Consider the following 13270-nt stretch of genomic DNA (forward strand, 5'->3'; position numbering starts at 1 on the left):
CTCAGGTGTCAATGACTCATCAGCACCCCCAGAGTTGTGCTGGGGTGGGAGTGGGTGGGAGACCCTTGGAAACAAACCCTGCTCGCGTCCTATCAGCCTCAGTATCTGAAGCGGCATCTCCCGCACGGGGCGCAGTGGCCACTCCGGGGCTGTCACTGTGTCAATGACCAGCCCCCCCCACACCACCACTTCCACCGCTGTCCCAAAGTCCCTCCCACAGCCGCAGCTTTAGCGAAACTCTCCTACAATCGCCGCCGAGACGCCAGGATCCGACCCAAAGGGCCTGGGGGTAGGGCTCGGCGGGCCCGGCGGGGCGGAGCGCGGGGCGGAGGCGGCTCCGGAGGCACCCGCGTCCCAGGCCGGCTCCCGACCGCGCTCGCCGTCCTCGCCGCCGCGCCTCTGCCCCATGGACGCCCTGTGTGGCTCCGGGGAGTTCGGCTCCAAGTTCTGGGTAAGGGGGTGTCCGGGGACCGCGAGCGCGCGCCGGCGAGCCCTGGAGGCGGCCCTGGGGAGGGGGCCGAGCGCCGCGGGGAGGGAGTCTGGTCCCGCGCGGCACCGGGACCTGCCCTGCGTCCCCCCTTCCCCCCCTCCCGCGTGGAGGAGCTGGGAAGGCGAGGCGCCAGGCGCCCGGGCGCAGCGAGTGGCGGACGGCCACGGGAAGGCGCCCCCACTTGCCGCCTCGCCCGCCGCAGGTTCAGAGGGGCATTTCCCCATTAGCTACGGTCGGCTGCGCGCTCCTACACTTGCCCTGTGGCCCAGGGCATCCAGAGTTGTTGTTCAACCAGGTGCTTTGGGAGGTTGGCTTTCCTGGACTCTGCCTTTTTTTTGGAAAGGATTCCTGTCGCCTTCTTTTTGGGGGGCAAGAGCAACTGGAGAGGAGGCGGCCCTGGCTGTGCTGACCTCCGGAAGGAGAGGCAGACCTCACTGTGGAGGGAGGCCCTTACGGTTCAGGACCCCAAACCACCTGGGCCAACAGCCAGCCTCTTACAGACGGGGAAAGGGAGGCCCAGAGAGAGGAAGGGACTTGCCAAAGCCACCTAGTTAGAAGACAGCAGAGCTGGACTAGAAAAGAGGGCCTTTTGACTGATACACTAAACCCGTTTTTAAGACATCAGGGAGCTTTTCAGGCTGCTGACTCCAGTCCCCCAGCACACCTCAGGCGCATTAGCTGTAAGCCCAAGAGCTTTCTTGAGCTTTCCAAACCTGCTTACAGCAGCTCCCTTGATCTTCATTGCAGTTCTGGGAGGCAAGTGGTAGTGTTTCCATTTTACAGATGGGCCCAGATTTATAGGGCTTGTCTGTGGTTGTCCACGCAATGCCCAGCATAGGCTGGTCCCAAATCCGGGGCCTCTGGACGGCAATCTCTAAGCCTTTTCCCATCTCGAGTATTTGTACATATATGCCTAGTGTGTGTGTGCCCAGTGTGTGTTACCCCTGGGTGCATACGTGTGTGTGTGTGTGTGTGTGTATGTACATAAGCGTGTGTATACAGTCAGGAACCCTGCTTATGGGCTGGATTTGGAGTGGGCTGTGCAAGTTACATAGATTTTTGAAACTTGGGGCAATGGAGCAACTGTAAAAAAGTATCTTTGGAGAATCCCTCTTTTTCTCTGGGTCACTAAAGGGTTAATCAGACATGGTGTAACTTTTCTGGAGCTGCCTTTCTTGCTAAGACCCACATGAACATCATCTGTCACCCAGCCTTGGCTGGTCACTTGTCACCAGAGTTTGAAGATTGCTCCTTTGGCTCATGAGTATACAGTTGACCCTTGAACAGTACTGGGGTTAGGGGTGCTGACCACTTATGCAGTTGAAAATCTGTGAATAACTTAAGTCAGCCTTCCAAATACCTGAATTCCCAACCACTAGACGACCCTCCAACAATGTGGGTTTGAACTGCGCCATTCAATTGAACTATGTGGATCAGCTGAAAATAATCTGTATATAAGTAGACCCATGAAGTTCAAACCCACGTTATTCAAGGGTCAACTGTATTTCCTTTCACTGCCCACCTGAGCCTGGCTGGTGTGGCTGTACATGGTCATGATGTCTGGGTGACCAAGCAGAAGGCTTGCAAATCAAGGGGGCAGAGGTATCCAAGCCTCAAGTGCAAGTGACTACTCCTCTTCCTCACTCCAGTCTCTAAACACCCTCCACCTTCCAGTTACCTTCTTGGCTCCTGAAAGTTGTTCCCACCTGCACCCAGGCTGGTGACTGGGGGTGGGGCAGGGAGAAAGCAGGAAGGTGCCAGCTGAAGGTTTGCACAGCTGAGGCAAGGGAGGGTCTGAGACAAAGGGGGTCTGGGTCCCAGAGGCTGGAGCTCTAGCTCAGTTATTCAAAATGCCTGGAAAGCTGGGTTATTCATTTGTGATGTATTAATTTGCATTGCATATTACTTAGGTACACTTGCCCCTGAATCTCTTCTCTTAGGGGCTTGTGGGTAATCTACCTTGTGGGAAGTAGTTCAGGGCAGCCAGGAAGTTCCTGAGACAGGAGTGAAAAGGTAGGAGTGAGAGTAGGCATGGTTCTTATTTACTTGACCCAGGTCTTTTCAATAGCTTAGCCTCAGTTTCTCCACCTGGGAAATGGGGAAATAACCCATTTCCTAACCACCTCACAAGATTCTGTGGAGATCAAGTGAGACAGGGAATGTGAAACGATATTGAGAACGAAAAAACTCTCTATGGGTGGCAGGTCATGATGTTCCTGGGAAGAGGAGTAAAGAGAAAGAAAAAGGAAATTAGAAGGGGGTGTTAGATCTGGCAAGACCTACAAAAAGGGGCTGCCAGGGCCGTTGGGTCAGGGGCTCCCTTTTCAGCTGTTTGCAGGAGATTCTGTGGCTAAATCCATCGACTTCAGCCCCAGATGAATCTGAGGTTAGCAGACTCGAGGGGACCAATGACTCCTGGACACGCACCTGTGCAGCACACACCATGTACTGGATGAATGATTTGTCTTTTTTTGAATCTCTCTCATCTTTACCTACTTTGGGGCAGATTACCAACATCTCTGAGCCTGCCTTGGGAATTTACATACATAGAAATAAATTCCAGAAGAATAAACTATGACCAAACTGCCCAGGGCTCATGAAGCCAGAGGTGCCTCTAGAACAAAGAAAGGAGTGTTCCTTTGCTGCACTCGACTGCCCCCTGCCTCTGTTCTGAGCAGCACCCAGGTGGTGACGACAGTGCCTGGAGAAGGGCCCCGGGCTGTTTACCCTCAGGAGGTCTTGACCTGTTTGCAAATCAGCCTTGATCTGATGGCCCCAGGAAGCCCCTGGGAGGCTGATGATGGCTCAGAAATCTGAAAGTCCTGACCATGAGAGCTGTCCAAAGAGGGCAATGATTGCCTGACAAGTAGTGAGCTCCCCCCCATCACTGGGGGTATGCAAGCACATGATTAGTGACCACTTGGTGGGGATGGTGGAGAGAGAATTCAAGTCAAAGAAAGAGTTAGGGTTCCACCCAAAATTCTGTGACCAGCTAGGAAGAGGGAAGATGTGGCCAATGAGATTTCCAGACCTCCCTTTCCCTGGCGCTCTCACTGTCTGGGCTTTAGACAGCCTCTAGCCTACGGGTCTCTCACTGGTCAGGTGCCAGCACTTTAACTGTGCCCTTAACTGTTTACCCACCCTAGGGAATGGCAATGCCCTCTGAGTCCTTCAGAGTCTCAGCTCTCTGTGTCTCTTGCTCTGTTCCAACTAGTCCCGTCTGTCACTCTCTAGCTGTGTGACTGGGCAAATCACTGTCTCTGGGCCCTAGCTGAGTTTAGGTGAGCTCTGGGGCCACCTTCAGGTCTAGTTACCCAGTGCTGATTCTGGGGGTCTGAGCCTCAGGTGTGGGGAAGGGAGAAGGTGGCAGTGCCATGATTAGGGCCCTCCAAACTTTCGGACTTCTGGGTGTCACTGTCTTCCCAGGCTTTTCCTCCTGGGTTGCTTTCTAACCTGAGCAGGCGGATGCTGGAACTTGTGGACGAGACTGATTTCAGTGTACTTTGACTCTCAAATAAAAACAGTGACATGTGAAGCTGTGGGAAACTGGCTTTGGCAAGGCCCCTAATGTAGTCAGGTGGGCACCAAAGCTCGTCCCTCAGGAACCAGTCTTCCCTGCCATGCCAGGTTCCCTAGCATCTCCTTCCTCCATCCCAGCTGGGGACAATGAAGTTGGGGCTAGGTGGCTTTAAATTCTGAGCTCCTGGCTTCTGGTGGGAGGATTTGGACCCTGTAGCCCCAGGCTGGCTTCTTTCCAATCTGCTGCTCCCAGGTTAGGGTCGGAAGTGAGTCAGGGAAGTAGCATTTGGGAGGGAACTTTGCCAAGCCTGTCTGCTGGCCCCCAGACAGAGAAATGGTCTTGGAGCACCAGGCCAGCCCCCAGGGAGGGTGGTTCCTGTGGAGACTGCCAGCTGACCCACCCAGGAGGCGGAGCCTGGGCTGTATCCACCTCACCCCGGTGGAACTGTCCCAGGGGCGACAGGTGGAGCCCATCCCTGAGAAGGGTTGAGACTTGAGTGTGTCACTGCTGGGTGGCTGGGCCTCTCCCCTCCCCCACCTGGGACTGATTCCTCCTGGGGGCGGTGCTGGGGGAGAGGGCTAACTGGGGCTTAACCCCTCATTGGATTTCTCCTCCTAACTGGATATTCAGGTTTCTAGTCCACAGGCTCCTTGAACTCCAGCTAGTTGTTGCTGTGTGATGGCAGCTTCTCCCCCTCAGCTCTGTGAGAAGAACCTAAGCAAAGAGGTGATTGGGGTGGGGGGCAGCTGTAAAGCTGAAAGGAGATTTTCCATGTTTCACGTGATCTGGACACGTGTCCTGTCCCCGAAGTGGGATAGAGAAAGTACCATAGAACCCCGTGGTTCGGAGTAGGGACTCTGGAGCTAGACTGCCCGGTTTGAGTCCCAGTGTCAGCCCATGTGAACTGGGGCCAGTCACTTTACAGCAGCGGTCTCAGGTGTTGTGAACATTAAATGATAACCCTGGAGCACAGCGGTGCTCAGATGACCGACGTTGTTGTGGGCCGGCACTGCTCCTTTCAGAAGCGGCCAGGCCAGCTGGGCCTGTGAGCTACAGACTGGCCCCACACAGCCAGACTTTGCCCCCCACCCCAGGCCCTTCCAAAGGCTGCTGTTTCAGCCCCATGGGTCAGTGAATGGAAATCAGAGCCTGTCCTTGCCCTTTCTGCACCTCCATTTTCTACTGAGATACATGAACTTGTCAATTGATCCCTTCTCCCACTTCTCCCCACCCTGCAAGATTGAGGAAGTAATTACTCTTCTGATAAAGGCTGTCAACAAGTCTGGGGTGGGGGTGGGGGCCAGGAAGTCCCTGACGGAGTTGTGGCCAGCTGGGGTAAAGGGCTCTAGGGCCCTCACTCCCACCTCTCTCCTGCTTGGGATCTAGGGGGATTTCAGCCTCAGTGCCTATGAAGGGGTTCTTATCAGATCCACCCAGCTGTTTAATTGCATTATTAAGGAAGCTGTTGTTGCTGTGGGAACTGTGTGGGTGACAGCTGCTGGAATGAGAGAGGAGAGTGAGGGAGATAGGTAAAAGAGGTGGGAGAGCCCTGGGCAGTGTGGCTCAGTGGTTAGAGTGTCAGCCTGCACACTGAAGGGTTGCAGGTTGGATCCCGGGCCAGGTCAGGGTCCTTGTGAGAGGCAACCCATCGATGTGTCTCTCTCACATCGGTATTTCTCTTTCTCCCTCTCTCTCCCTCCCTCCCTCTCTCTCTTCCACTCTCTCTAAAAATCAATGGAAAAAATATCCTCCAGTGAGGATTAACAGCAACAGCAAAAAAGAGGTAAGAGAGGCAGATAATGAGGGTCTTTGGCTTTAATCTGAGTGAAATGGGGGGTCCTTGGCGGCTTTGAACCAGAGCAGAAAGATGGTAGAGTGATCTGGCTTAGATTTCATAAAGATCTGCCTCTAGCTGCTGTGCTGGAAAAGACTGCCAGGGCAAGTGGCAGGAGTGGAAGCAGGAAACCCAGAGCGGGGAGGGGAGTGGGATGGAAGGAATCGGTAGGATTCTGGATACATCAAGGAGACCCAGATGAAGTGGCCTTTTATAGATAAGAACAGTTGAATCTAGCACTCTCATCTAGTTCAGTCTGATCATTTGAAGGTAGAGTGATCGGGGTTTGCTGAAGGGTTGGATGTGGGGTGTGATAGAAGAATTAAGGAAGACTCTGAGGACTCTGGCTTGGGAGAAGGAAAGAGTTACCATCCATCAAGGAAGCCGGCTGGGGAGGAGGCAATGGGCAGGAGTTCCCTTCTGGACTTGTACAGAACATGTCCCATTGACATCCTAGCTCTGGGATAAATAGTCTAGGGACATAGGCATGGATGGGTACCCGCTGCCTTCTGGAGAGGGCTCTGCCCAGTTGAGACATGCTTATCTGAAGGAAAGGAAGCCCAGGTTGGACCTCCCTGTGGGTCAAAGCAGCTACCTGAGTTCCCACACCCGCAAGATCTCTTTTTTTTTTTTAAATATGTTTTTATTGATTTCAGAGAGAGGAAAGGAAAGATAGAAACATCAATGATGAGAGAGAATCATTGATCGACTGCCTCCTGCATGCTCCCTACCGGGGATTGAGCCTATAACCTGGGCATATGCCTTGACCAGGAATCAAACTTCGGTCTCCTGGTTCATGAGTTGACACTCAACCACTGAGCCATGCTGGCCAGGCCCAAGATCTAACTGTTGCCACAATGCAAGTTGTCTGTGCAGTTGAAACAGAGTCCCAACAGCCTCTTGCTCCATCACCTGCTTTCCCAAGCGTTGCCCTATTTGAGTCCAGATACTCTGCCCAGGATGCTGTCATTACTCTCATTATGACTCACTTGTGGAGACTCGGGTTCAGGGAGATGAAGGAGCTTGCCAACGGTTTCATGGTTCAAAAGTGACAACCCTCACAAGTTCCTCTGCATCGGGATTCCATTCTTCTTGTGGCCACTCCCCATCTGCCTCAAAGAGCCATGCCACTGACTTGCATATCCTGTCATGCCCTTGAACTCGGGTTCCCTTGTCAATCAATGCATAGATCATTTCTAGGTACTTCCTGCATACCTGGCTCTGTGCTGGGAGTTGGAGGATGTGGGTGGTGCAGGAGAGGAGAGGAGAGGAGTAGGAGTAGGCCTGGTGTCTGTCCTCAAGGGCTTACGTTTCTGTAGGAGAGAGGATGTGTTCACAGGCACAGGTGCAGGGGGTGCAGCGTGGGGAAAAAACCCAAGTTTGGGGCCTGGGTGCCTGTCACAGACCCCTGCTGCCTGGTATCCTTGGACTTGTTGCCAGAGCAGGTGAAGCCTGCTTTCTCTTTTGCGAGCTGGGCCTAATACCTCCTCTCTATTTCTGGAAGTTGTTCTGAATCAACCAGACAGTTAATGACCACATAAGCATTGTAATACAGTGCCACTGAAACATAATAGTAATAGTCACTTACCTGGCTGCCAAGGCCATATGGAATAAAAAAAGGAAAAGCCTTCCAGAGGCTGGGATGCCCTAGAAAGGCTTCCTTTAGGACGTGAGGCTCAGGTTGGGCCCAGAGAGATGGGACATGCACTGCTGGCTTGGAGACCTAACATCTGAATTAGGGGGGCCTTGGACAGGCTCTTGGATGGCAACTAAGTGGATGGGATTAGTGGGCTGGCTGAGATGAAAGCAGAGTGGGGCTGCCCATTGACAATAGAATGGATACATACATGGACCCATTCACACAAGAGACCACTGTACAGAAATGAAGATGGGGTGTCCTCACTCTTACTCAACCCCGAGGATGACACCCACGAGCACAGTACTGAGTGAAAGAAGCCAGACGTGAAAGATACATACTCTACAGTTTTCTTTATAAGAAGATCCCAAATGGGTGAAATTAATTCACATTGTTAGGAGTCAGGGTGGCATTTCCCTGGGGTGAGTAGTGGCTGGGAGGGGGCATATGGGGCCTTTGAGTGCCAGTAAAGTTCTGTTTCTCTATGCGGGTGCTGGTTACACAGGTATGTTCACTACATGAAAATTCACTGAGGTGTTTATTTAAGATGTGTGTGTTTTTCTGTAAGTATATTATACTTGTTTAAGAAATGTTGTTTTTTTAATTTTGAGGTACATTTATTAAAGCTGGGGACAGTATTAGGACAGAGAAAGGTAAAGGTAACGTGCCTGGGGGATGAAAGGGGGGAAAGAAAAGGCAGGGGCTGTTCCCAGGAGGGAGAGAGCCAAGAAATGTTTTTAAAAGGAAAAAACAAAACATGGGCCGGCCCTGGTTGGTGTGCCTCACTTGGTTGGAGTGTTGTACCAGAAGATCGTGGGTTCGATTCCTGGTTGGGGCTATATCTAGGTTGGAGGTTCGATCCCTGGTTGGGGAGAGTGCCGGAGGTGGCCGGTTAATGTTTCTCTTTCACATCAATGTCTCTCTCTCCCTTCCTCCCTCTCCAAAATGAACAATTTAAAAAACACAAAAAACGCAAAAAAACCCATGGCCCAGGGCTGGATTAGCTGTGTCTGCCCACAGTTCTCCTGTGGTACTTCACCAGTCCTAGTCCAGTGTTCATCTCTGTGACCCAGTGCCCATCCCTGGGCGGGCATGCTGGGAGCTCAGCAAGAGTTTAGCTCACATCGCTTAAGCGACTACTGAATACAGGGCTCTAGAATACAAGATGTACAACCTCTGCCCACCAGGGCTTGACTGAAATGCCCCAAAGCAGTGTGTCCCTGGCCTGCAGGGTCCCCAAAGGCAAGGGATGGGTCTGCCCCAGGTGCGCCCAGCCTACTGCCTGACGAAAGCATCATCAGGTGGAAGATTAATGCTCCAAAACGGTGGCTCTCTTGATAGGGGCTGACTTCAAGAGGTGAGGAGGAAGGGTGCTCAAGATGGAAGAGGTGGGAGCTCAGCCAGGCCCACCACCCTTCCCTGTAGCTGTTGGGATTTTGACACTGTGAAAAAAGAGGGATCGGGTTGGGAAAGGTAGGAGTGGGAGCCTCAGAGCCCAGGTTCCCCAGGACACCAGGCTAGAACCTGGACAGTCCCACGCAAACCGCAAACCCAGATGGTCACTCTGGGCTTGGTAATTTACGAAGCTCTCTCCACATCCTGTTGTTCCTTTGAGCTTACACCCCCCCAGTGAGGTGGGTGGGGTGGGGGATGACCTCTTTCATTTTAAAAGAGAGGCATGAAATCTCAGGGAAGCTCTCTCTCCCTTCTTGGGAGAGGTTTAGAGAGGAAGTGGACTCTTTAACCATGTGCATATATTGTTCTGATAAAATAAAAAATTAATTTTAAAAAAGAGTAGAAATCTAGAATGACAGAACGCAGATCAGTGGTTGCCAGGTGGGATGGGCTGTAACGGGGCACAAGGGAACTTGTGGAATGATGGAAATATTCTCTGTCTTGACTGTGGCAGCAGTTTTGCAGGTGTGTACAACTGTCGAACTCTTTGGATTGTGCACTTTAAATGGGTGCAGTTTATTGTACTTAAATTATACTGCAGCTGAAAGAGAGAGAGAATATGAGGAAATGGGGGCAACCACCACCTCCTAGGAGAGCTCACACTTGGGACAACACATGCTCGTTTGCACATTTACCCTCTCATCTTGACAAACCTTCTGACCCCGTCGCACATGGGGTGTCTCTTTAGCCCAGCCACCACCCCTGAAGTAGAGCCCAATTCTGCAGAAGGCGGCCGCAGCACTAAATTGTTCCCTCTGTCCCCAGGACTCCAATCTGTCCCTGCACACAGACAACCCGGACCTCACTCCCTGCTTCCAGAACTCCCTGCTGGCCTGGGTCCCCTGCATCTACCTGTGGGCCGCCCTGCCCTGCTACCTGTGCTACCTGCGGTACCACCACCAAGGCTACATCGTTCTTTCCCACCTCTCCAGGCTCAAGACGGTCAGGGGCTCAAGGCTGTCCTGCGGGTGGGGCTGGGACCCCCGGGGGTGGGGGTTCTTTTTTTTAACAAGTCCCTTCCCCCACCCTCAGCAGCTGGACAGGATTTCCCAGCCTCACCCCCTGGTGCTGGGGGCCATGGCCGCTTGCCAAGTGGGTCTGCAGCCAACTCAGATATTCCCTGCTTGGGGAGGTGCAAGCAAATTTTCCATCAGGGCTTTCCCACCCTTGAGAAGCTTTCAGCCAGTGCCCATTCCAGCCCTCAGGGCCAGGCCCAGGCAGGTCTGGTAGCTTCAGGAGCAAGAAGTGATTGTCCCTACCTCTGGGGACCGACACTCCAACTTGTGCCCTCCTTGTAGGCCGTGGGTGTCCTGCTGTGGTGCGTTTCCTGGGCTGACCTCTTCTACTCCTTCCATGGCCTGGTTCACGGCTGGGCCCCTGCCCCCATCTTCTTTGTCACCCCCTTGGTGGTGGGGGTCACCATGGTCAGTGTGGGACCCTGGAAGTTGAGTGAGGGAGGGTCTCCAGTAGGTTGTGGGATTGTGATGGGGGGGCCAGGGACTCTGAGGAGAAGCCTGAACACCTTAGCGGTGGGGAGAGGTGGGAGGTGATTCCATAAACATCTGGCCACGTGGGATGGGGAGGAACGGAGGCAAGTCCAGATGTGAGTGCTCTGGCCCTGCTTCCCCTACCCTCCCTGCACAGCTGCTGGCCACCCTGCTGATCCAGTACGAGCGGCTGCAGGGGGTGCAGTCCTCGGGGGTCCTCATCATCTTCTGGTTTCTGTGTGTGGTCTGTGCAATCATCCCCTTCCGCTCCAAGATCCTTTCAGCCGTGGCAGAGGTAAGGAGAAAGAGAGACGCCTGCTTGGTCCACCCCTATCTAGGGGGTGACTCAGGGCTCAAGGTCAATGCTGGGTCCCAGGCTCCTCCCCTCTGCTCATCCTCTGCCTATCCCAGGACATCCTCTGGGGTTCAGTCCCTTTCGTGATGTTCTGTCCTTATTGTATCTCTGCTGGGAAGCAAACTGGGGTGTCAGGCTGAGGACCAGCATAACTCAGGGGAATGGGGCCATTGCTAGATATTCATGGGAGTGCAGGGGGCTGTTCTGTAGCCACGACCAACTGCATGTCTCGACGGGTGTCCACCAGTGTCTGTGCAATGGGCACATATCTGCAAACATGCATGGATAGTTCTGGCTTCCTGGAAGTCCCATGATCTTGTCTTCACCTTTCTCCCCACCGTCCTCAGTTCCCGGCCTCCTCTTGATCTGCAGTGGAGCTGACGGTGGGTGGTAGGAACACTGGGAGTCAATCTAGCATCTCCCCATTTCTCCATCTCAAGGGGAGGCTGTCAAGTATACTCATAAGCACGGGCTTGGAATGACCCACTTACTCTCCGTGTGATCTTGGGCAAACCCCTTTGCCTTCTGGAGCCTCATTTCCTCAGTTGCAAACTGGGTGTCAAAGGTTTCCTACCTTGTAGGGGTGACAAGGAGGGTTGGACAAGGTGATGCAGATGAGGTACTTGGCACAATGCCTGAGGTAGGGCAAGTCCTCACTGAACAGTGGCCCCCTTGTCACCCCTCCCCTCTCTCAGAGGAGCCTGGTGTTCTGATGCTCCTCCCATTGTCCCTCCAGGGCAAGATCTTGGACCCTTTCCGCTTCACCACCTTCTACATCTACTTCGCCCTGGTGCTCTTTGCCCTTGTCCTGTCCTGCTTCAGGGAGAAGCCACCCTTCTTCTCCCCCAAAAATGTCGACCCTGTGAGTTTTCCATGGCGGCTGGGTGGGAGTGGAGGTTCCATGCCGAGTCCTCAGCCAGCCCTAACAGTGTTCCCCATCCCTTCCAGTACCTTCCATCCCAGGTCACTCTCCACAATGTGCCACCTGGGGCTTGGAGCTGGAGGGCAATGGGGCCTCCTCCCTCTACTCTGCCTTGAGAGGGTGGTGGACACTCCTGATTTTTCCCATTCCACTCTCACCTTCTAGAACCCCTGCCCAGAGACTGACGCTGGTTTCCTCTCCCGCCTGTCTTTCTGGTGGTTCACAAAGTGAGTTGGTTCTTCCTCCAGCCTGGGCCAGAGGGAGGGGCCCGGGAGATGGGGGCAAGAGGGAGGAAGGGGAGCAGGCTGGAAATTCAGGGGCCTGAGAAGCTGGGCCTGACTGGCCCCTCTAAGCCCCTGCCTCAATGGCCATGGAGCAGGAGAGAATGGAGACTGTTTGGGCTGGAGGCTGAGTGCAAAGGCCAGGCCTGGCCTCGCTTCAATGCCAGGCCACAGGCCAGCCCTGCATCTGGCAGGTGGTGAGGACAGGCCTGGGGGCTAGAAGAAAACCGTAATTAGTTCCAAGCTCTTCTGTCATCTCCTTGGCCACCCGTCAGAGTGGCTTGAGCAAGATAATTGTGTCTGTGACCTGGGTGACAGCTTATTAACGGTGCTGCGCTGAAGAGGCCCAGCCAGCATGGACTTCATCACCAGGACCCAGGGACCAATGGGGCATCTGGGGAAGAGGGAGAGAAGGGGCCTGAGAATGGGATGGGGGCAGTGACCTCCAGCCTGTTCACTGTGGCAATAAAGGAGACAACTCCCTTGACCATAGCACCCTAGGGAGACCCTCCTTTCTGGAGACACTGGTCCCAGCTCCAGGCTGCTAAACTCTGACCCCATGGGGGCCATCTGCCTGCCCCAGGTTGGCCATCCTTGGCTACCGGCGCCCCCTGGAAGAGCAGGACCTCTGGGCCCTGAACAAGGAGGATTGCTCCAAGGTGGTGGTGCAGAGGCTGCTGGAGGCCTGGAAGAAGCAGCAAAAGCAGGGAGCACGGTGAGGCCGTCCCCTTCCCCACACCTCCCCACCCAGCCCCTTCGTGTAGCCTGGTCTCCCACAGGGGAGGCTGCTAGACCTGGGATGACTGCGTGGCTGGGGTAGGGAGAAGCGCTTCCCAGCTCTACTGAGGCCAGAGTGCGGCTGCCACTTTTGTAGCGCTGATTTCTACCCCAGGCACGGCCCTGCACACGGAGATGGACTCAATCTCCAACAGCCCAATGCTGTGCATTCTGTTGTCCCCTTGTTACAGATGGGGACAGAGAAGTTTATGGCACACTCAAAGTCCCCTTGGTAGTGGCAGAGCTGGGATCCATAGCCAGTTGTCGGCTCTGCTGTTCTTACTACTGCACCACCGTGCCCGACGTGAAGGCTAGATTCCAGGGTCTTCCCTCAGGAGGGCCAGGGGCTGGAGAAGGTGACCCTCCAGCTGAGGTGCCTTCCCACTGGCAGCCTCCCATCAAGGAATCCATCTCTGGCCAACTGCCCAACTGCCCAGCCAAGGGAGCTGGGGCTCTGAGCCCTCCTTTCCTACCCACTTCTGACCTGGGACTGAGCCCCCTTCCCTGGGATTT

The 13270-nt window shown here is 54.2% G+C and overlaps 1 protein-coding gene across 1 annotated transcript in view; it reads left to right on the forward strand.

The window, feature by feature from the left end:
• The first annotated feature begins 361 nt into the window (after positions 1-361).
• Positions 362-13270, forward strand: part of ABCC3 (ATP binding cassette subfamily C member 3) — a 39514-nt gene continuing 26605 nt past the window's right edge. The window contains exons 1-7 of the mRNA XM_087826211.1: positions 362-451; positions 9701-9877; positions 10234-10359; positions 10580-10717; positions 11514-11639; positions 11865-11926; positions 12564-12695. Of these exons, the coding sequence (XP_087682337.1) occupies positions 407-451; positions 9701-9877; positions 10234-10359; positions 10580-10717; positions 11514-11639; positions 11865-11926; positions 12564-12695 (806 nt within the window). The 5' untranslated portion in view covers positions 362-406. The remainder of the gene's footprint in view (positions 452-9700; positions 9878-10233; positions 10360-10579; positions 10718-11513; positions 11640-11864; positions 11927-12563; positions 12696-13270) is intronic.

The sequence above is a fragment of the Miniopterus natalensis genome, chromosome 17, assembly GCF_054644295.1.
Source record: "Miniopterus natalensis isolate mMinNat1 chromosome 17, mMinNat1.hap1, whole genome shotgun sequence".
Taxonomy (NCBI): domain Eukaryota; kingdom Metazoa; phylum Chordata; class Mammalia; order Chiroptera; family Miniopteridae; genus Miniopterus; species Miniopterus natalensis.